Source organism: Camarhynchus parvulus, chromosome 3 (genome assembly GCF_901933205.1).
Source record: "Camarhynchus parvulus chromosome 3, STF_HiC, whole genome shotgun sequence".
In the NCBI taxonomy this organism is placed as follows: Eukaryota; Metazoa; Chordata; class Aves; order Passeriformes; family Thraupidae; genus Camarhynchus; species Camarhynchus parvulus.
Window position 1 is genome coordinate 46,571,595 of NC_044573.1, and position 24,128 is coordinate 46,595,722.

At 41.0% G+C, this 24,128-nt stretch overlaps 1 protein-coding gene across 6 annotated transcripts in view; it reads right to left on the minus strand.

Annotated features, from left to right (window-relative positions):
- The window catches only part of LOC115902443 (SAM and SH3 domain-containing protein 1-like), a 531,864-nt gene that overhangs the window by 57,736 nt on the left and 450,000 nt on the right, over nt 1–24,128 (minus strand). For all 6 annotated transcript variants that reach the window (XM_030945936.1, XM_030945934.1, XM_030945938.1 and 3 more), the window contains exons 3-4: nt 4,506–4,556; nt 4,335–4,384 (exon numbers count right to left, since the gene is read on the minus strand). In XM_030945936.1, coding sequence (XP_030801796.1) covers nt 4,335–4,384; nt 4,506–4,556 — 101 coding nt within the window. The remainder of the gene's footprint in view (nt 1–4,334; nt 4,385–4,505; nt 4,557–24,128) is intronic.

A 24,128-nucleotide genomic window follows, 5' to 3' on the forward strand; every position in this document is an offset into this window, starting at 1 on the left:
TTCCTTTTCTTTCCCAGCAGATCTCAGATACACCACATCTGAAACACAGCCCAAAGGCTGATGGAGCAAACAGTGACAGCAAACAGATCTATTTCCAAAGAGGGAAAACACACAACTTCCTTTCTGCAACATCCCCCCAGTTCTTCTAAAAACAGGATGAGAGTCAGGATGCAGAAGCCTGAGTTCAGGGGACTGGGTTTAACCTGGATTTCCTGGCAAACATGCAGAGCTCATCAGTCTGTCATGTAGACTTGAATGCTCAAAAATGGGAACAGGCTAAAAGTTGGGTTACATTGTTTAAATGCTCTGTTTACAATTATGAGAAAACCCTGCTCGGTCCCCTATCTGAGTAAACATCCTTGGGGTGTTGCCATCTCTTCGAAATAATAGGAATTGTATATACAATACATCCCCAGATGAACATGGTATGGGGTCAGAGAAGTAACAGTAATTGCTAAAGAACACATTTACTGCATGTTTTCTACACTAATGATTGTTCCAGCAAAAGTAGAAGTCAATGTGTCTTTTTAGAAGACCTGTGCTTCTGGGGAAATTTTTGTTTAAAATTAATAATATCACTGTTAAAGATGCTGTTGCCACTTTACTGAAGACACACTGAGAAACAGCAAAGTTACACTAGCACCACAATTGTCAGTAAGACCACAGTTTAAAATATGGAAATCTTGTAAAGGGCAGAGGAAAGTGAAATTTATTATTCAGAGAGGAAAGCTACAAACACCTTATTCCATGCTCTGCATTAGTTGCTGAATATGACATAACTTAGAAACCTGGCAAACTGTTTCAATTTACAGACGGAACTCCAGTAAGGCCAAAAAATCAGAGCAGTTGTGAAGCAAGGCTTGAACAAACATGACTTTGTTTTCTGTTGTTTATGGCCAGCTTTTCAGGCCACATCAGTACCCTTGCTGTTATTCACATAAATCTCAGAGGGTTTTGCCTCTGAGTGAAGATTTTTCTTTCTTTGTCAGAACGAATCAAACAAAAGGCATATTTGGTAGGGCACATATAACACCGAGTAGGTTGACATACGCAGTCTTTTTTGGTAGGTTCATCTAATTAACAGGAACAGTGTTGCTATCAACAGTGGAAGGTAGTATTGCCCCAAATGACTTAGGGGTGGGGGAGGGTGATGACAATGACTCACTGAGACAAACACTTCTGCCTCCCCGCTCATTTAATCCCTCCTGCCTGCCTACAAGCTCTGCTGCTGCTCATCTGTGTTAGAGCACATCATCAGACAGATGCTTGTTGAGCAACTTGCTGCACTGAGGGCACTGACTAATTCTGCACTGACTTTACACCACACTGGGCAGCACGGTTAATAAGACTCAAGGCAAGACTGAACATACACTTCTTGTCCACACAAACAGGATTTTTTCCTACCACAGACCACCAAGGTTAATCTGTTTTCAGTGTGGCGTTCAGTGGAGCCTGTTGGGCTCTCTCTTCCAGCTGAGCAGCACAGAAAAGGAAAACCAAACCAGGTTAAAGCAAACATTGCTCTTCCCAGGTTCCCTCAAAGCTTCTTGCTGTCTGGAATGTCTAAACTCTGGCAAATTAAACAACCATCCAGATGTGTTATTTTAAAACTTTAGACTTTGGTAGCATTAAACTGTAGGGTGTGCAGGCAGCAGCACTGGGTGAGGGTGCTACTGAGAGTGACCATATTGCAGTCAGACACTTTCTCTTTATTTTAGTACAGATTTTTCCTTGGGACTGCCCTTATTTTCTAAAGCAACCTGCTCAGAACACCAGACCAGAAACAACTCATTTCACCCTAGGAAAACATTTGGATTTTCAATATGTAGAATTATAACTGTTCTTGGATAAGCTCTTACTTGTGGAAGAGTATTCAAAAAACCACTTCTTCCAGCTCCTGGAAGTCTGTATGTCAAGTTTTGAACACATCTTTCCTTTCGTCCCCCAAATCTTTTGTGAATATGAGAAACCAGTGTACATCTGCATCAAGTTTCATATTTGGCAAACTAGTCTTCTTACAACAAAAGAAGTTTTGTAGAAGGTTTACAACACATCTTTCATGCAGCATGAGATTGACATAAAAACTGTATCCCCAAATGAACAAGCTTCCATGTTTAGTAGCATGCCCACACAGAAAATTCAGATGAAAGCCATATAATAAACGCCACAAAAATCCCTGGGGCCTACACAACATCCTTCCCTGAAAAATATTAAATTCAGCATGTTAGTAGCAAATACAGGTGTATTGATACAGGATGGGCTTGAACTGGTCATTTTCCTGCAGATCAATTTTATGAACCCTTCCTGCCTGGAAGGGGCAATTTCTGTGAGAATTTAGCCTTCCAGGCTAGAGGAGTGAAGCCAACACTGATGTGGCAGGCTGTCACAAATAGGCACAGACTTGTATAATTTCAGGTTTCAAGAATTTGTACAGTACTGAGTAGAGACAATTTATTATTTTCAACACCTTGTCCAATTATCATGTGTCACATGGCCTTGCTTCTTATTGTGCAAGTATCTGGCACAACCTGTCCTGCACCAGTTTCATATGTATGACCAGGTTAATCACATACACCCTTCTACAAATCCTCGAGTGGCACACTTTCATTCTTGAAAGGTCCATGAAAATCACGTCCCTTTCATCTGAGCTAAGATAATATAATTTCCTTTCAGAGAGATATATGGGCAGTCTCAAAGGAGTGACTCAGGAGATTTTTTGCTGATACTGTCTTCTCACCCAGTTATTTGTGGTAGAACACCTACAGAGAGGCACAACTTAGGAAGCTGGCTAAAACTGCCAAGTGGAGTTTTTTCTGAGTAGTGTGCTGTTCTCCTGCAAAAGCTTCATCTCTTTATTACCTGAGGTGGGATTATGATATTTATGCATGGGTAAAGTGCTTTGAGGCTGAGAAAGAAGTTGTATGATTATAGGCTAACCTTGCAGGTTTAATTCCCAGATTACAGCTCCCATCTCCTTGGCACTTCTGGTTTCATTATGATGTTGGACAGCCACATATCTTTCAAAGATTATTTTCCATATATGAGTATTGGAAGCACAAAGTATTAAACCCTAAGACTTCTAGGCCTTCTCTTTTACCTACCTTTTTTCCTTTTCTCTTTTACCAGCATGCAATATGGGGACAGTGATGGTACCCAAGGTAATTCACCTCACCTGTCTGAGGTTAGTGAGAATAAGGTAATTCACCCAAGGTAACTCACCTTATCTGTCTTAGGCTGCTTTGAAAATGAGCATCTACCTCAAGCCAGCTATCTCTACATTTCTCTCTGAGTGATGAAGCAAGAGAAGGCACTTCTGAAAGCAATATATCATGTTCTGAGACCTTTAGCATGAATCAGCTTCCAGACAAGCCCAAAGGAAGCCCCTAAGCAGTTGTTCACTACCATACAACTGACTTCTATATGGTCAGTGCCCAGTAAAGTCCCATACACCGCATCCACCAAAGATTGCTCTGGGACTGACAGTCCTTCTACTGAACTAGCAAAATCAAGAAACCTTCCTATTACTGCCCAGTGATGAATCACTCAAGGATATTCAAATGTGGGACCATGAAACTGTACAAAAGCACGTCCCATCACAAATGGATTCCGTGTAGTCCCTCTGAACTCGTCCAGCTGGCACTACCCCATGGAAGTGCAGGCAATTGGACACAGAGTGTCAGTTGTCTTCATGCACCACTGCACGTTACCCTCAGCAGCAGGGATCCAAGATCTTGGGATCAAAGGAAGGAGGCATAGAAAATAAGCACACACATTGCAGCAGGAGGTGACAGTAAACAGAAACCCTCTCAGTGCTCACAGAGAGGTTTTCATTCAGGATGCTAAAATTAAAGCTCCTTTTAACTTGGTTTTAAGTACTTTATGCCCTTGGCACCTTCTTCAAAAGCACAGTTACAAACTCAGGAGTGCACAGGAAAAGGAACACGATGGAGGTCTGTAACTCTCCCTTCCCCTCACCTATCTTTTTTTGGCTGCATTTAGGTCTAGTCAAAGAAAGTAATTTTTAAAGCAGGCGTAATTTGCAGAGAATGTGAAATCACTGATGTTCCTCAGGAATGACTAGCAGTCATCTTGGTGTATGCACACTCCAAGCGCTCACAGAAAAGAGAAACAATAACTCTTCCTTGACATAAAAACCCAAAACAATAGAAGGCCAAAAGTGAGGAAGAGAAGGAGCAGGTTCCAAAACAGGTTTCATTCGTAGTGTCTGGATCTGAAATCTAGTAAGTACAATCTAAAATTAATTTACTCCAAGGAGAAAGAAAACGTACAAAATTCCCCCTCCCTCCTTTCTCACTTCCTGCGCCTTTACTTACTTTCTTTCAGTGTCAGGTGTTGATGCAGTGCTGCTGAGACCAAGCGACTCCTGCAAGAGAAGACATGCAGCACTGAAAGCAGACACTAGAGCAGCTTCTACCCAATTTATGCAGAATATCAAATCAAAGAACAAACAAACAAAAGTTGATGATCAAAACCTAAGTGCTTACCTCAATCTGGGATCGCAGCTGTAGAGATGTGGGGCTGGTATCAGGTTTCTCCTAAAATACAACAAATATCAAGTTAATGAAATATCCAAACACCAGAAAGAAGAAATATGAAGGGGAGAAAAAGGGAAAAGACAGTAACAGAACCAAGAACTATTTCAAAACAGTTCATACAGGAAACATTAACTACTCTAGAAAGAACTGCTTTCAGGATAAATTCTGAAATAATCCAGTAAAACAGCTAATTTCATACTTATCACTGCAGAACACAGAAAGTAAAGCTGCCAGACAGAAGTCATTCAAAACAAAACAGAAAGAGGGGCGTTTTACTTTCACTAGATCACCACCACAATTTGTTAGATAAATTCAAGTGCAATTTCCAAGAAATTACCTTCAGGAAAAATTTGGCATTAGGAGAAAATTCTCTGAGGAAAAAATACGGTGAGGATGCAGATATCGTTCATCAAGACCAGCTTCTCACACAGAAACATGTCAACAATATGGAGTTCAAACCACTTTTCTACAAACACCTAGGATATAACCATCTACTCCAATGAGAACTCCAAAGAACTCAATTATCCAGGCTCCCCTTGCAGTTGATGGGGAGACACAGAAACTCCTACAGTACAACTTGCCTGACAGGTTTCAGCTACCTCAAGTTAGATGAGGGAGTCCCACTGGTGGTATCTAATTGAAGACTGCAAGCCAGCTGCTTAAAAGGCGCACACTATTAACATGTCTAGCTGAAATTAGTGGGAAAACTCCAGTTAGAATGGAGGAAGATAATACAGTCATCAGTACTGAGAACTACACTTTGTTGGTTGATCTTCATGTGAAATCATGGGGTAAACTACTTATTCCTATTTTATTCTCAGCCAGCCTTAGCCCTTGTGAAGTTATTGCAAAGTGAATTCCATAACTTAGTCATCACAGCTGGCTAAGCAGTGGTGTACACGCTTCAAGAAAATTAAAAAAAGGACATGGATTTGTTTCTCAGTGCTGAAGGACTTCTTGTTCATGCATTCCTCAGCCTACATGTAAAACTCTTATCTCTGTGAAATTGTACTTCCTATTCTCATTGTTTACACAAAGGGTGACAAAACATTCTTGGGATTTAATAAAAAAAAAAGAGAGAATCTGACACAATTTTCTGGAAATGCAGCCTTTTAATACCTAAACAGGAACTTACTACTGACTGCCATGAGGTGGTGTTGGACTAACCCACTCAGGAAGTCTGCAAGATCTGGAGTAGAAAGGAGCCTGCTCTGCCATCACACAACAGAGTCAGCTTGCACTGCTGGCCACAGGAGTCAGGGAGGGCACAGGATGGCCCATGACCATGTCCTTGCTCGTGTGCAAGGCTGACACCGGGTCACTGCCCTGCTGGGGAATTTTGCCTGACCATGCATTGTCTGCACATCTGCTTTTGCTGATTGTGTAGCACAAAAAGGGAAATGAAGTCCTTGAGTGAGAGTGGACATGAAAAGGCGATCACGTTCACTTACTGACAGATCCAACAGGACTCCTCTAGTCAAGCAGAAACTGGACCAAGGCCAGGGGAATTCCAGAGATGTTCACAGATAAGAGAAATTAAAATAGCTACTTGGCACCAGGCATCCCTCTCTTTCTCCCTTAGTTCTGTCAAAAGGAACCTGACTAAGTTTTGTACCTGGAAAAGGCTGCAGGCACATGGCTGAGAATCTTCCTCAGACACTCTCCAAGCCCTGCCTAGTTCTTTGCAAGGAGGGAGAGAAAGAAGAGCTCCCCTATCCAAACACTTGCCACTCATGAGCACCTCATCTGTCCATAAACTGCTGCACTGAGGAGAAAAGGAACATTTTATCAGTTTTATGTTACAGTTTCAGTATGCCAAGTCAGGAGAATCCACCATGTCCCCAACAAGGCCTTTAGATCCCAAGTTCCTGATGATTTATCTGCTGTCTTAAAAAGCTGCTTTGCTTCAAGTGGTTTTTTTTTATTTTTAAATATAATAGTTTTGTGCAAATTTGTGTAACTGCTTGAGCAGTTGCTCATGAAGCCTGAGACTACAATTACATGAAAAGTTCCTACTCAGCTGAACAGTCAGCTGCATCCCATGTAACTAAATCCTAAAAAACCTGACTGTATTTACTTTCATTTTTCTCATTTGCTGTCAAAGCTCACCCTGTTAGAACAGGACCTGTTTTATAGGAGCAAGATGACTGCGCAGGGCAGAAGCAAGGACAACTTTCCTCTCCCCCCTCCAGAGCACAACTTCACAATGCTGGAATGCAAAACACCTGATAGTCCTACACTATTATGATTAATATTCCTACCTGCCTTTCCAGCAGAATAGTATTTTTTTCTATTGCTATTTACACAAGAAATAAAAGGAAAATACTTGGGGAAAGAGTACTCTCAACTAAACTTCTGGCTTAGATCTGTAGCAGAGATCATAGAACTTTCACCAGCCTTGAGCAATTCTATTTATTTTGGTTAAAATCCATTAAACCTCACTTTAAAATCCACAGGTTGTGTTGACATTAATCCATCAGGACCAGGGCCCTTTTTTACCAAAGACTAATTCTAGAAGGTTGAGCAAATGTACTGTTGGCATGTTCTCTAGCACGCGATATGATCTTTTCAGAAAATATTTTTCAAGGTTAGTTTCATTGAAGTACATCTTTCATCCTTCTGAGCCAAAACTTAAAAATGAAACCTAGGATAGCCTGGGCTTATAGAAACAGCGGCTGCAGTAAGAGACACCCCCAGCCCACATTTCCAGAGCCCTTGTCTAGACAAAGCAGGCATCAGAGCAATAGGTATCTTCTGTGCGAGCAGCCCTGCTGCCCCAGATAACTGCCCTCTACATGTGCCCATAAAGCTTGTCTGAGATGTACCAGAAAATTCACATCACCTACATGCTACACAGTGCTCTGAAGAAACCCAATGATCTGAGAAAGTATCTGATCAAGTGCACATTCCTTAAGCTACAGTACTAAATCTAGTGTTTCCCAAATGTGACTGATTTACCTGCGTGGCTTCTGGATTTAAGGGGCCCTAGGCAGGGCACCTATCCTGTACCCAGAAACTGTTGGTGCATGAGGAATTTGTCCAATACACTATTAAAAGCAGTAACTAAGATCTGAAGATTCTGGAGAAACTGAGATGTCCATCAATTGTATCCAATCCCCAGGGAACACATTATATGGAACGTGAACAATGGCTTAGCACCAGCTTGTCCAGCTCCCCTGCAGGTCCAAGGTCAGCACAGGAAAGTATCTCAAATACTGATAATAACCCAGGAGGAAGTTTTAAAAATCAGTAATGCTAATATCCTGTAGAAGAAGCCCACTGAATATAAAGTAGGGATTCCTCTATCAAGTCACCTACACCTGACCTAAAACAATCTCAGCTTGCAGAGGAATTTTGTTCTCCCACCTTTTGTTCTCCCATTTCTTAGCAAGTCCTAATAGGAGTCCTATTTCCTTCCTTTTGCCTCCTTCATCCAAAGCCACTATCATCCAGAGGATGGGTGTAGGACAAGGTCCTGAGGTCCTGGCACAAGCTCTGATCCAGCAGCTGGAGGAAGGGATGGATGTCAGGCGTTGCGCTGCCCAGGAATTGCCTGGGATCACCAACCCTTCCACACGGTGGGTGCCACAAAGAGCAACTGCAGAGCCACACTGGTAACCTTGGGAGCTCTGGTGCCGAAGTGCAAGTTGGAGAAACGCTTTTTACAAATCTCTTGTTTTGGAAGAAAACGGAGTAGTAAGCTTAACAAGCAGGATTTGCAGCTTATGCTTCAAACCTTTAGTTGTTTGCCTTAGGGACCAAGAAAGAAGCTTCCTTTGCAGGTAGCTTTTTCTGCCTACTTTGTGAATGAATTTATGTGATCATTTGCATATATTTTCTTTTCAAATTACTGCAGGTTTCTAAATATTGTGATTTTGGCTTTATATACTACTTCCCTCGTAAAAATCATCAAAACAGTTTTGCAACCATTTACGAGCTAAGTCTGAAAAAAGCAACTGTGAAGAAAGTACAAAGCACAAAATACATGGGAAAGAAGCTGAAAAACCATTTCCTGACTGGAATGGCAGGTTTTGAATTCATGAGGGACTTTTCCTTCCATGACAACTTCAGTTCAGTTGTTCTGTATGTCACGTAACAGGTAAAAGGCTGTGTGTATCACAGCCTATCTGAAGGCATTGCTGTTCTGCTCCTGAAATACACAAACATAGCAGACAAGAGCACCTAAAAGGAAACTTAGTTATCCAGGGTATGGCACATTCTAGGGGTAATGTGCATATCTTAATTACTTAAACATTAAGCCCCATCTATGCTCCACACCACACTGACTTAGTTTAGGAAATTGTATTCATTGAATTAATCCCTTCTAATTAAAAATTCATGAACCTCTTTCACAATTTCTGCCACAGGAGCTGTATCAATTTGAGTCATAAATTTAAGCACTCCTCTGCAGATCCCAAGACAGGATTAATCTCACTGTGCAGACAGAAACTGTGCAAAGTGAGACTCAGATGAGTGCTGGGAAAATACAGTGACATAAACAGTAAAAAGGAGATGACTAAAAAGCTTACAGATATATAAATAATTTTATGAAACTATTTCTGCAGGTGTAAATAAGATATATAGAGCAGAAAACTTCTGAGAGAATTCTGCCAATCTTTCCCCGAATGTTTTCTCTCTTTGCTCTGAACATGCATTGCATGTTCTAGTTTAGCTTCTAAAATGATTAAATGAAGATGTATCTGAAAGACAGCAGAGCACTGAAGGCTTGTAAGAGTTTGATTTATTTTGAAAGCAATAATTCTGCCTGGAGTCCTCCACCACACTGTATTTCAACCTCTGTAGAGGTGCTGGGGAAGAAGCAGGGAAGCCCCTGTAAAGAGACAGTGCAGGTATGCAGGTATGTAATGGAAATTGCCTACGAGTCAATAGATATGAGCCACGAGTCAGAATAAAGAAAAAAATAAGACCTATTCCTGTGTCAACCACCTCAGCAAGTGTTTGAGGGAACTAACAATTCAGTGAGTTTCCAGTAGTACAGATTAGTTAAAGTCTCATTTTGAGTTTCACACCACAACCTCTGGACCATCCCCTTAGCTGTTTCAGCAAAGAAAGAAGATTTTTCTGCACCATTGCTCTTGCACATTAGAGCCTGAGCTGACACATGCTAAATGATAACATCCTGCAGCAGCAGCAGCAAAACTCTGGATCAAGGAAATGAGTTAAACAGAAGGGATGGTTAAAAAAAAAAAAAGAAATTTCAAATAAATACTTCTGAGCACGAAACAAAAATCCAAGTGTCTCAATGCCTCATAGAAAAATGCAGACATAAGGTAAACACTTAGCTTAACTACTGATGAAATGCAGCTTCAGAGAGAACACACTGATAGAGTACTCTCATGTCTGCTTTTAGTATTGGAGACAGAAGAAATACCCTGCCTCTCAGCTTGATGTAAACATCAGAATCTATTGAACCTAACACATCTCAGGGCAAACACCGGATCCTCTCTCTTCCATTTGCCAACAATGAAAGCAGAAGCATTTTTTTCACCCATCTCAAGTACTCTGGATTTTACATTAAGGCTGGGAGCCACAGGGCCAAAAAAATTTCACAATGATTTTGAAAAACATAATTCATTAGCAATTATAGAGAAACTGCAGCTTTTGTAGAGCCATGTAACAATAAAAAGTGAGGCAGTGCTAAGACATAAATTCACTTGTAACAAACAGAAGCAGAGTCCAGAAAAATGATGGCATAAACACAAAAAAACCTAGATAGAAATGGGCTTCAGAAAAAGGAAAAGTCGATAAGGGAACACAGCATTCTGCAGCAGAGAAATCAAATACCTTCTGATCAATTTTCCAAACACGATGAAGCAAGGCCAGAACTATGGTAGCTATCTTTGTGCTAAAACCATATTAATATAAAAGCCAATATGTGATTGAGACACAGCAGGCCTTTGATTGATGCATTTTACACTTGTTACTAAAACGGTACAATACTCAAGTGTTCTTGTTGCTGGCAGGAACTGCCTCTGTACTAGAGCTCTTGCTGGTACAAAAAGAGGAGTAAGACCCACCAGCTCTGCCTAAAAGTCCTTACATTAGTCAGCACTGATTTTTATTGTACAGGTAAAGGTCAAAAAGAACTTCTGTGAAATAATGTTGGAAAACAGTGAAAGACACGGGTTTCCAGGGAGGACTTTAAGATAGAGTGGTTTTGGCATCAGAAACAGCTGTAATGTTTCAGTGGAATGAAAAAACCCTAAACAAACCACATCAAGAATGGTTAAATGTGAAGCCAGAGGACTCAGGATGTGACACAGACAAGGGAGGCATGAGGTAAAGCCCAACTGGATACTGCCCAAATGGGGCCCTTCTTGTTCAAGAGCTGACCATGGGCCTGGGGAATAACCACCACTTCCCCCAGCGAGAGCATTTTGTCCTGTGGGAAAAGCACAAGAAAAGGAAGAGAGAAAATAAATGAATAAACAAACAAGCAAACAGGTTGCAACAGTTTGGTACTTTGGGGTAGGAACAATCTGGTCAGATTCCTTGCCCAGGTGCTGGTCCTCTGGCAAGGACAGCTAATGGCAGTGTGCTGTACCTTGGCCCCAGTCACCTCCTGAACCAATACCCACAATTAATGAGGAAAGTAGTACCTCTGTGAGCCATATGTCCCTATCACCACCACCCTGCAGCCTGCTTTCTGTAACTGTGGTGCTAGGAATTTTGAGTGGTTTTGAAGTGAAGCACGCACTGATAAGATGAGAAAACAAGCACGAGGAGCTCCTTGCCATGAAAGCCATGGCTGAATATGGCAAACCTCTTTCTGAATACCAATGGTCCTGATTTGTTTTTCTGTGCTCTTCAAGTTCAGGCCACCTCTTCCTAAGGGCCAATGATGTTGTCCATTTCTCTAAATAATCCTTTTCAGATCTTACCAATTCTTCATTTTCATGTACACAAAGCTGTACTATATTTCTGTTAAGGTTATTTGCAGTTTTCTCAATTTCTCTTCAGTGTTTCCCTGAACAACAAAAAATGTATTTTCTTGTTGAAAAGTGGAAAGAAAAAGGAAAGTTCAGACTTAGACCAATGCTTCCAGGAAAACTTTTACAGCCATGGTATAAATCCTTTCAGACACACCATGGAAACAGAGGCTAACACAGGTCCACTGTCATTTGTACTGATACTATTCTTGTGTACCTACATGCCAATATCCATGTCTCAAACACATGGAATTTCAGATGATCTACACTGCAAATGAATGGAAGCTTTTGTGCTGGATTAATCAATATGCTCAAGGCTCAGGGATTCTTGTAAAACAGGTTGTTACCATAATACTGATGACTTTTTGCAAGTATACCCCCATTCACATCATCACTATGATAGTTAACATTTAAAAACCATATGTTGCTTTTACTTTATGTTTTACCAAACAATAATTTACCAAGAAGATCAGAAACTAAGTCAACTTTGAGTTACTTAAAAACCCTGGTAAAACTGAGGAGGAGGTAAATCAAGAGAAAGCACTGATCATTAGGAGACCTACAAACGTTTTTCTACCACAGATGTATGGAGTATCAGCAATGAACCCCCCCCATTTCAGGGGCAAAAAATGCCAACATTTTGCATTAATTTCATTCTGGGAAAGCAGTGATTTGCTTTACTTTGTTAAAAAGAGAGATTTTTAAAAAATCATAAAGGTTATGTAGTGGAAAACAAAAGATATTTTAGTTTTAAACTTTCCCACACTTTTTTTTTCTTCTCTAATTTATGACAAACTGATATGCTGGAAGGCATTTTGTGTCAGGAACCTCCATCATACAGTCACTGCAACGTGCAGTAGAATTAGACAGTTCTCTTTTTTTTTTTTTAACTTGACACCTCATATTGCTGAGATTCGAACCCAAACCCAAGCACACATGAAAAAGATTCTACTCTTTTTGCTAGGTTCTCCAGCTGTAGAAGGCAAACCCAAAATTCAGAGCTCAACAGCACTGTGGGCAATGGAAGAAATCTGTCACGACACCTTTTTTCCACAACTACTGCTCTTTGGGCTGCCTGTGGCTGCTATCAGGTTGTGCACTTCAGAACTCCTGACTTCCTCTTCCTTCATAATCCTCTAGAAAAACCTGCACCTACATCCACGTTTCCACTTTTTAAAAGTCCGTTTGTATAGATGTGCATATACCTGCTTTGTGGATTTTTGGTTTTTTTTAACATGAAATTGATTCTTTCAGAGCAGGACTAAAGCTTTTATTTAATTAAAGAAAAGCAATTTAAGACTTTCCCCACATCCAGCACAGAATTTCTGAAAGTTTTTGTGTTATTGTTCAGGAAATGGATTTAACTTTGAACTCTTTAGAGAAGTGAAAGAATCCAGCAAAAAACAAAACAAAACAAAATAAAACAAACAAAAAAAACCCCAAAAAACAAAAAAAACCCAAAAAAACAAAAAAAACCAAAAAACAAACCCCAAAACCACAAACAGCACAAAAAGCACAAAAAGCCCCTTAGATCACTGAAAAAAATCCCAAACCAACCCCACCAGGAAAAAGAGGCAACAGAACCACGTAACAGTGTTGTGCTGAGTCAGGACCTGAGCCACATTATCCCTGACAAGCAGTCTTATCACGAGGCTGTGCCCACATGCACATTTACTGGTTTTCTCATCTTTCCATGAAGAAATTCAAACAGCCTACTGTTGCATCTTTTTGTGCAAAAATAATTACATCAAAATTATAAACATTTGGGCAAAATAGATTCCTGCTTTCCAGCTGACAGTAACACTGTACCTCTATTTTCCTCTTTCAGAGGTTAAAAAAAACCAACATCAACAGCTGCTAGCTCAAAAAAGCAGACATCCTGAACTCAGATATTTGTTGGCAGTAAGTCTTGCAGCCCAAGCTCTCAAGCCATCCATTCTTTAAGGTTGAGACTGAGTAAGCCCTTAGTGCTGATTTACACTGTCACTTTAATTTTTTTAGTTCAGTTCAGGTCCCTCTTCGTAATTTCTATGTTCATTATTTCATGAGAGGACCACAGCTGAAAAGCTGTAACAACATGACATATTCTGCAATTTCAGGACTTAAAAACATGCAGGGCTGGTGGGGTCTGACCCCCATTTCAGCCACTTTGACAATGAAAACAGCAGGAATAGAAATGAGAAAAGGTTTTGAAAAAAAAAAATCTATCAGACAAACCTGTGTGAGCATATTGGGAACTAACTCTAATGACATTTCTTTATGACAATAAACTTGTTTTGAAGAAACTTTTTAAGAAGGCACTTGAAGCAAGAAAGAAACTGGTCATACTGGGAAAAGTTTTATAATAGATACATATTTTTAAAATCTTAGTTTTACAGTCATTTTGAAAAGCAGAATAAATGTACAACTTGAAATCCAACTGGTTCTGTTTAGTAGGTTGATATGTGAAACTGAACACCTGAAAAGTAAGAATAATTCCCTAGAGCTGGGCACTGCACTTCTTGCTCTCAACCTGCATAAACACACTCCAGGAATGTGAGTGGGTGAGGGGAGGGAGACAAAAGTTGATAGCTGGATGTTAACTTCAAAGTCTCCTACAAAGTGAGAGGAGAAATTAATTTCTTGAACAAAAGAACTGGAAACAAATTAATCATATTAATGCTAAAAAAGGACTAGACCACAAATTGCTAGTCTGTACTCACTCTTCCTGCTATAAAAACTACGTCTGATAAAAGAACTTTTAAATTAGCTGTTCTCTCTTTACCTTTGAAATTGAAGCCTGTGCTTTGGGACGGATGCTTTGGGCCAGAACCTTACTTAAATCTTCATCACGGGTCATTAAATCTTCATCACATGATCATTATTACAAAACTAAATTTCAAATCAACTCTGATGCTCTAAGTCATCATGGAAGACTGCTCCCATCCAAGGGAAAAATTATTATTGAATACCATTAGACTACCTGGCACAATCTGGTTATTTACACAGAAGATTTGCAACATCCCTATTTGAGAAAATTAAGAAGTAATTATTGCCTTCTACACATTCATGATAAAAATCTTTATCTACACAACATTGATGGGAATATTCTCCATTTTCTGTTTATATTTAAAGTAAGACTGGGGTAGAAAATCATGTGCCACAGATGTAGGAGTTAACAGGAACAGCCCCGACTGGAGGTGCAGCAAATAGGAGCCTTGCTCTATGGGATTACTGCTGCATGCTTTGCTTTGAAGGGGAATGGTGCCACAGTGACATCTGACAGCTCCAACACTAGTCAGCACAATTGCTGGAAAGGGGTTAAATTAAAGGCTTCAATCAGCCATTAACAGCCCCTGCTGCTGGGCCAGGCTCCAGCCCAGCTGCAGAGCTCCAGCCAGTTTTTGAAAAGCTCAGCTGTTCTGCTGAAAACGCACAAGTGGGATCCTGCCATATGACCAACAATTGGGGTAGAAGGTGGGGTTTCCTCTGGCACACAGGTCAGACAGAAGAAAAGTGCTTAACACAAGTTTCAGTGATTCTTAAATCTAAAGAGTAACAATTCTGAATTCTGGGTAACAAATCTGTATTAACAAATCTGAGGCTCCATCAAGCAGCTGTAAAATGCTCCTTTCTCTGTTCAAAGCAGGAGAAGCAGAGATTTTCCCCAGAAGAGGACAGTGGAGGCCAGAACCCTCTCCCTGGGGCCACAGCAGCCTCCTAGTAAGATCTGCTCATGCAGTCCCTGGGCCTGACTGCTGCTCCCTCCAACCCAGGGGCATTGCCCCACCTTCAGGCTAGCACAGGGTAGCGATGCACAATTCTTCTTTGCCTTGGGTTGTTATGCAACGTGGGATTATCACATCACAAACTGAATGAGGGTCCTTTCCCACCTTTCCCAACAAAATGCCAATTGCTGAATGATGAACAAACTTAGTACCAAGAATGTCTGCAGAGAAAAAATGAGAAGTGCTGCTTACAGACAAAGCATTTGAATCTCAGCAAACATCCATCCTTCAGTCAGTACAGATAACTCAGGCCAGAGGAATCTGCAAAGAAAGCTACCACCACTGTTCCAAGCAAATAATCTGCAATCATTATCTACAACTATTCACTGGAGAATTAAGAGTACTGCAGCAAAGCTTTATAAATTATTCTCTCGTGTAACGTTTTTTCCTTGCTTATTCCTGAAATTGCTCCTGAAGCAGCAACTACAACAGACTTCTTCCCAAGTTCCACTTGAAACTTCAGTCTTTTTCTCCACCACACTTTGGGTCACACTTGCCTTCAAGAGGGATGCACAGAACTAGCCCTGCAGAAACAAATGAAGCACAAGTGCAGCCTTGCACTCCAAGAGCCACCCATAGTTTTTCAGTGACAGTGTGCACAAGTAGCGCTTGCACTTCGTTCCAGCAAAACCTGTACAGCTTTGCACTCCCTCATGTACCTTCTTTTTCCACTAATGGCCATGTTTTACTGTTAAAGGAGTGCTGCAATCACAGGTAAATCAAACTATGGAATTTAAAAGGCCAGCATGCTTTAGATTTTTATAACTTGTCTTTCAAACACACATGAAGTGAAACAGAGGCCTCAGCAATGAAAAAGTGGTTTTGTTCAGAGGTCCATTCAAAACCCTGCCCCTTTGCTATTAGCACTAAACAGTGAACTTACGCATGCAATCTAGCAGCACAAGAGTTGGCCAAAAGTTACAGCAATGTCCTGTTGAAGTAGGCAAAGCCAAGACATTAAGGGAGTAATGCCTTACCTGTACTGTTTCCCATTCTCTTCACCATCCCACTGTAGGGGAGTGAATAAATGGCTGTGTGGGGCCCAATATCCAGCTCAGATTAAGCCACAACAGTCCTTCTTGGTGCCCAGCATGGGTCTTGCAGGGTTCAAGGTAACAACAGGTTTGACTGGAATGTGCTGGATTGAATGTATAGCTGTAATTGCTGATTAGCCATTAATTGGCAGGTGCTTGTCAGGAGCCTTGCTTGCCTGACTGTACATGAGAGTCCAGTGCTCATTAGTGGCTAGATTTTGCTCTCCCTGCTGCTGTGCTACTTTATCAGCTGGCTGTGCTGTGCCTGGGAGCACTGTGATAACAGCAGCAGGGATGTGCCGGGCTGGCAGTGCCCGGGCACTCGCTGTGTGTCTGTCTGGCTGGCCTGGGCTGGCTGGGACTGTGCTGGGAACTGCACTCCGAGGGACCTGACCCATGGATGGCTCCACGTGGGAGCAGCTGGATGTGTGTCAGTCGGGACAATCTGGAAGTGGCTGTGGCTGTGTCAGTGCAGCAGCAGGAGCCTCTGCAGGGATGGAAGCCCAGGGATAAGGCAGTGCTGCAGCAGGTGGATACTGACACATCAGTGCCTGTGGATAAATCCATGCTGGAGCACCTGAAAGCATGTGGCCATGGATAATCCCACATGAGAGCAGGTACTCCCCTGGAAGGACTGCAGCCATGGGTAAAGCCACGACAGAGCAGGTTTATTCCTGAAGGGGATGTGGCTGTGGGTAAGGCCACACTGGAGCAGGTGGCCTGTGGACAGGCCCATGCCACAGCAGCTATACCCCCAAAGTGACCATGGCTCAGAGATAAAGGCTCTGCTTGGAGCAGGCACAGCCATATGGGACTGCAGTCTATGGATAAACCCTAGGCAGGCTGGGAGCAAGAGAAAGAATGTTCAACGTTATGGTCTGCCTCCAAGGGACAAGGGGCAGAGATTTTAAAGAATATAGTTTTAAATCACTGTGGGGTTTAAACCCCATTATTTGGGTTGCGTGTCAGAGGAATGGCTATAGAAGGACCACACAACACTGGAGGACAAGTCTTACAAAAAGCAATTTCAAGGGTAGCAGCAAACTGATCTGAACTGGCTTTGGTGCCCAAAAATTCCACACACCACACCACCTCTCCCGTTCTCAATAAACTCAGTGGACATTTATGGATATTTTACAGGCAGAGTCCATAGGCTAGGGGAAATATCTGTGTATTATATCAAGGGATGAGAAGGGGATGGCAAATAATGAGCATGTGTTGGATAGTTTGTACCCGAGAATGATGTAAATGGTAATGTGTTGGTTTTGGCTGGGATAGAGTTAATTTTCCTCACAGTGGCTAGTATAGGGCTCTGTTTTGGATTTGTGCTGGAAACAGTGTTGATAATCCAGGAACATTTTTGCTATTGCTGAGGTGTGCTTACACAGTTAAGGCCTCTTCTGCCTCTCACCAGCAAACAGACTGGGATGCACAAGAAATTGGAATGGGACATACGGCATCATGCTCAACATACACACCTGGGGAAAGAAGGAGGAAGAGGGTGGGGACACTAGCAGTGATGGCATTGGTCTTCCCAAGTCACTGTTACAGATGATGGAGCCCTGCTTTCCTGGCTGAACACCTACCTGCCTGCCCACGGGAAGGAGTGAAAGAGTTCCTTGTTTGGCCTTGTTTGTGTGCACAGCTTATGCTTTAGCTATTAAACTGTCTTTATCTCAATCCATGAATCTTTTCGCTTTTACTCCTCTGATTGGCTCCCGCATCTCACCAGGGCAGGGGAGTGAGTGAGTGGCTGTGCTGGGCTTAGCTGCCAGCTGGGGTTAAACCACAACACATTGAAGGACAGCAAGAGCAAGCAAGCTCCACATTAAGCCCAGTTAATTTAAGGCCAATACAAAGGCCATCTGTTACTGTCATGCTACAGAAACCTGGGGCTTCATCATGACTCCTACTTCATGTAACTAAGTCTTTGCAATAATCTTGTGTGCATTGAACAGAAACAGACAAAAAACCAACCCATTAAAAACCAGAAAGAAAAATTAAATAATATGGGCAATGACATAACAAAGCACAAGACTAGAAGTGACCAAAAAATGTTGACAGCTGGGGAATTTGTAGTAAGAGAAAGACCAAAGCAGACTGTACACTGTAATCCTCAAGGTAAGCAGTGTCAAGCCTGACTTCATCCTGAAGATGGACAAAATACCTGGAATAAAACATGATCAGCAAAACTATAACCAGCTGCACAAAACCCACAAAGGCAGCATCAAAGGTACAAAAGAAAAATAAAAGTCACAAGCAACTAGTAAACGAGACCCACAAGTCCAAAAACCTTGGTGCCTCTCAACATTGCAGTACCAGTGTGAGCAACAATTTGCGATTTCAATCTAAACCAAAGGGCAGTCAAAGTTTTAGACTGGGGAAAAGCTACTGAAGTCAAACCACTTGAGTTAATAATTTGCTGCTAAGCGCTTTCAGTTCTGCTTTGTCACTGCTGCAACCCCAGGGAGCAAGCGCACTCGAGCTGCCTGCCTGCAACAAGCCAAGGGTTTGCTGCGGGAAGGGAGCGTGCTCGGTCCTGTCTCCTCTTCCCTCCAGCAAATGTAAATTACAAATGCAAAGCTCCACGAACAAATCACCGAACACCCTGTCTTTGCCAACGTCTATGTGTAAGCAGTATGACTGAGTTTGCTGGTAGGCATTCCAACTAAATTAATTTACCATGGTATGGAAAACCTGAGAGAAGTAAAACTTAAGCTGTACAAACACCTGCAAGAGTTTCTAAATGCCGGGGCTTTTGCAGCCAAGACCTGCTTGTTTGGGCAGGTGCTGCCACAGTTATCAGAGTATACATGATACAAATTCCTCTGCTCAACTGTCTTCAGCAGGGAAAGCAGCCCAGACTTCTTGGAAACAAATCTGCTCTAATCAGGACAGCAACAAAATGTCTTGACCAAAAGGTTCTTTTTTTTTCTTTTTTCCCCTTTCCTCTTTGTACCTTAGGGAGTTTTCTTCCAGGTTATAGCCCTAACAGGGTTTCATTACAACATCTTGAGGCTCTATTACTGCATAAATTCCTTTATAAGTTTTTATTGTTTCAGATCCAGTTCTAACACAAACTTCTCCTCAACAATACTGTCTCTTATTCAAGGTTATGTGCAGTCTGTGAATAAATGCATGCCAATGGATACAGAATTGAGTTGTCAATTACACAAGGTTTTGTTAAAAAACAAGTGAAATAAAAATAGTACATTAGTAAATGTAGCTGAAACTACAGAATAGTATCACATATGCTACACTAGACCTTCACATACACCAGCAGGTCCCTCTAATCTAATAGGAATTAGATTAAGTATATTGCAACGTGCTCAGCATGCTGCTCGCTTCTCTAAAGAAACTATAGGTTTATGCACTTCCACTGACTTTCAAAGCAGAAAGAGATACACTGAAGCCTACCAGCATCAATTTTTATTCCTTGTCTCATCTACACTTCATTTCACTTAATCTATGATAATTCTTACATATATATATATATATATATTTCATGTAATATTTCAGAGAAATTGAGGGGTTAGGACAACAAAGTATTTAAGCACATGCCTGGAAACAGTACTGGTGTGTTTAAACCTCTGCATGTTTTTGCATGCTTTACTGATTAAGTCCTGATCACACAGGAAAGTACTAGCAGTAAGACAAGTTAGTAGATAATGCAGATACCTTAATTTTCATTGCACAGGATTGCAGCTCCTGTAGAAATTGCAGCTTTTATTTCATAGTGCATAAGCTGCAGTTTCTATACAACTATCTAAGCCTTTAGAGGAAATATCTTTCTAAATTTGGAAAAAGAGTAAATCACTTGCTGTCCCAGCATATCCAGAGGCCACTCTTTATCAGTGCATCATGTCACAAAAGGAAAGAAGACAAGAGGGTGGAAGCTGGTCGGTGCTAAGAAAGAGTGGGGGGCTGCAGCAATGATGGAGAGATTACCTGAAGCCGATTTCATAATTCAACATTCCTTATAAATTCATGGAAATCCTAACACCCAGGTATACCCCTTATGCATTGAAATTCCACAAGGAATATGAATTTCAATATGACTGCAAAAGTGGATTTAACAGAATTCCTTAGATGTCAAAAATCTACTGGTACTCTGCACTTTTGAAAACAAACTCTAAGTCTTAATGAAATTGTAAGGCCAAAATCTGATTAATTTCTGATTTGAAGCAATGCTTCTTTCTTGTGTTTCCCTGTCTCTCAAAAGTACTCAATTCTAGCTTCTTGAAAATAATCCATGGTGAAAATATATACTATAACAGAGTCTGTTTTCATATCATATATATGATATCACATATATAGCTTACTATGACTTTAAAAAAGGCCAAAACTTAAATAAGGTGATAGAATTGATTTACCACGATCTTTATCTTTAAACTTTTTAAACAGTAACCAATTTGCCTCCCAGCTCTCAGCTTGAGTCAGACACTGTTAATTACACAAACTCAATTATTAGCCTTTCATATTAACACTTCTGTTTCCTCATACCTTTGGTATCCTTCAGATCTAATTAAGCACCAACTCTTTACAGCAGAATACTTCCCACTGAATGGATTCTCACAACTCCTCTGCATCTGCCCTCCCTTGACAAGGCCTTGAAATGCCTACAAGGATTCAAAATGCTGCTGCTGTTTAGGTATTAAAATGTAAGGTTATCTCAGTAGATCCCAGTCCCTTTGCTGGCTATGCAAGATATCTCCTGTAAAAAGTGTTCTTGATGGCCTCTGCCTGTTTGCCACTAAATTAATCTGTTTTCTTTGCACGTCCTTGGCTTCTCTAGCACTGGCAAACACTTGTCTTTTACACCATTCCTTTCTATCACTTCAAGTCTCAGTGGTAGAGGACAAAAAGACATTTTGAAGTTTACTGCAAAAAAGAAACGTACTGGATGATTAGAATGAAAAAATGAATGAACTATTTGCTTTACTATTTGAAAATCAGTTTCCTGGTAGCTCTAAATATGATTTTAATCATTATTTTCAACAAAATTAAAAATAATGAAACTTGGCTAGCACTCTGTAAAATAGGATGAGTTACAGAAAGACCACTGCAGTTTTAGGGGCTGGCATGCAAGGCTAATTTGAACCCATTTATCTTTCCAACTGTTTCTTCCATCTCTCCAATTCCAGGTATACTAAAAGGCAATAAATTTTGATGTCCTCCACACTATGAAAAAGGAAAGTACAAGTCTTCAGAGGGAAAAAAATTTCCCCTGAAGTTTTCTTCTGCATATTTTGCACTTTGCATTGCCTCAAGGAAAATATTTGCCTTTTAAAGCTGTATTACTATACACTGTCCTTGTCTCCCCAAAGCCCCAAGGGGCTTTTTCCACAGCTACACGTGTAAGAGACAGGATTTATGTGGTGACCGTGAAACACACGTTGCACTGCTATTCCCAGGAAGAGAAAAACTAATCCCAAACCTACTCAAATCTTAAGACAATACCTGCCACCAGGACAGCCACTGGGCTCACATCTGTCATACTGCTTTGAATCCTCTCATTGGTACTGCTGAGGAGAGGATCAGCACCTAAGCAGTAAAAACTGGTCTAAGTATGGTGTGACGGCCAGAAGAGAACAAGGCACAAAGCCCAAACAGACAGGAGAGGGCTTCAGGAGATGGCATTCCTTGAGAGGAAACAGCTGGAGACAAAATCAGCAGCAAGTGCAGTGCTGATGCATCCAAATTAAACTCCACATTATTCAGACTGCTGTGGTCTTCCAATGGACAGCAAGGCTTTCCTACTTCTTGGCATAAACTAGCTGATAGCAGTGCTGACTGACTCAGAGATCATCCAGCAAACCCATAAAGAAAGTCCTCTCTGCTATTTTATGTGCTCTGGCTGCAAACAATCTGAACAAGGCCCTCCAGGATTTGAGAGCCTGAATGACCCAGACTATGACATCACAGAAAGTAAAACACAGCTCTTACAGGTACGCCTGTTCCACCTTGAATTGCCAAAAAACATTTGTAACATGCCTCCTACAGTGCCCAAAGAATGAGAATAATCTGTTAAAAGATAAAAAGGACTCCTCTTGGGTAAGAACCCAAGTGAAAAACCCAAACCCACCATAAACACAGCACAGAAACTACAGTGTTTTACCTCTCACTTTCTGTGAATGGCGCTCCCAAAACAGTGCCAATATTTGCCAAAACTCACAATATTTGCCTGAAAACAAGAATTCTTATCTACTGTATTTCACAGCTTTGTCAAAGCTGCCAACACATTCAGAAAAGACGTATGGAGGTGTAAGTAACTGGAGTCATAGCTTACATCTCCTTTCCTTGGTGTCCTGCATTTACAGCAGAGGAGAGGATGCTGCTACAGCAATCCCCTCCTTACCAAAACCAGCCTTGAAAGCCACTGGCGAGATGATTACTGAGAAAGTAACCAAAAAACTCTGTGACTATGTCCCACTCAGTACCACACAAACCTCTCTCCATATTCTTAGAGGGATGCATACTCGCTGTTTCTACCTGTGTATTTCCATTAGATTAGATTTTAATAAGAACTGGTGACTAAAGTAGCTATCTCTAGTGGTCTGAGAAAGCAGAAAGAGACAACACAGATAGAAAGGAGCTATTTTGCAACTAGTCTCTATGAAAACAAAGTTGGCAAAAGCCCCAAGAAACAGATAAAGTCATGTTGAGTAGGTTAAATAGTTCACCCTGCCTTATGCAATTGCATGGCTACTCTCAGGTCCTTGATTTTTACAGTAAATAAACATTTTGAAAACTAAATGGGAGAAAACAAGAGTACAACTGGTTTTTAAATAACATTCTAAAGTCCCTGAATACTCATTTTTCTCAATTTGCCCTGCTTTATTAAAAGAGTGTTTGCCAAACTGAGATAACATCTCTTACTGTAATAGTTTTTAACCAATGCAGCAATTCATGATTTACTCTTTCTCAGCTCTGGCCGTGATTCTGGATACACACTCAGGAGCAGCCCTGTAGATTTCATGGACTGTGATAATACTTCAAACCTCAACAAATACAAAAACCTCAACTGAATTATCTAACTTAATTTTCATCCTTAAGCTTCCTGTGTTTTGAAAAAAAAACATTTAGTAATTGTGCTCTGAAAGCAGACTTTGAGGAGAATGTGTCAGCAGTTAGCACTGTGCTCCTAATTAAACCAATATATTTATGGTCTCCATATATTCCCTCTGCAGCTATAATACAATGCTTCTATATGTCAATTTCCTGGTATACAAGAACGTTTTCAAATTATCAGCACTGCCTTGCTGACTGCTTAAGATAAGGCCCTCATCTAGCAATGCAAAGGAGACTTAGGTTCTGTCACACATTAATGAGAAAAGGGAACCATTCACAGAGAGCTTTCTGCTCCTCCAGAAAAATCTCTGCTGACTGCATAAAAATGTTACCTTTTCTATATTAATTAAAGGGACAGCATCATGAATATACATTTATTTTCCTTCTTCTGACTTAGCATCTCTTAAACAGCATATCCTTAATTTTTGCTGCAACTCCTTCAAATGCTAATTTAGGTTCCTTGGGTTAAGTGAAGTGCTGCTTTCTGCACTTGAGAGTGCAGAAAACACACATAATGAATGTCCTGAAATTTTCATCAAGTTTGGAGAATGAACATTGCTACAATTCAACATTTGCAGGCTTAGTTTATTTTCTTGCAATTTTGAGAAAATTTGTCTTGGCAAATGAAAATCCAGGAGTGGTCAACAGCAAACTGTCAAGAAAATGGGGAAACCAAGAGCAGCAGAACGCCCTGTGTGGCAAACACCAGGGACACCTGCTTGCTGTGTCATTCCTCAGTGTCACTGAAGA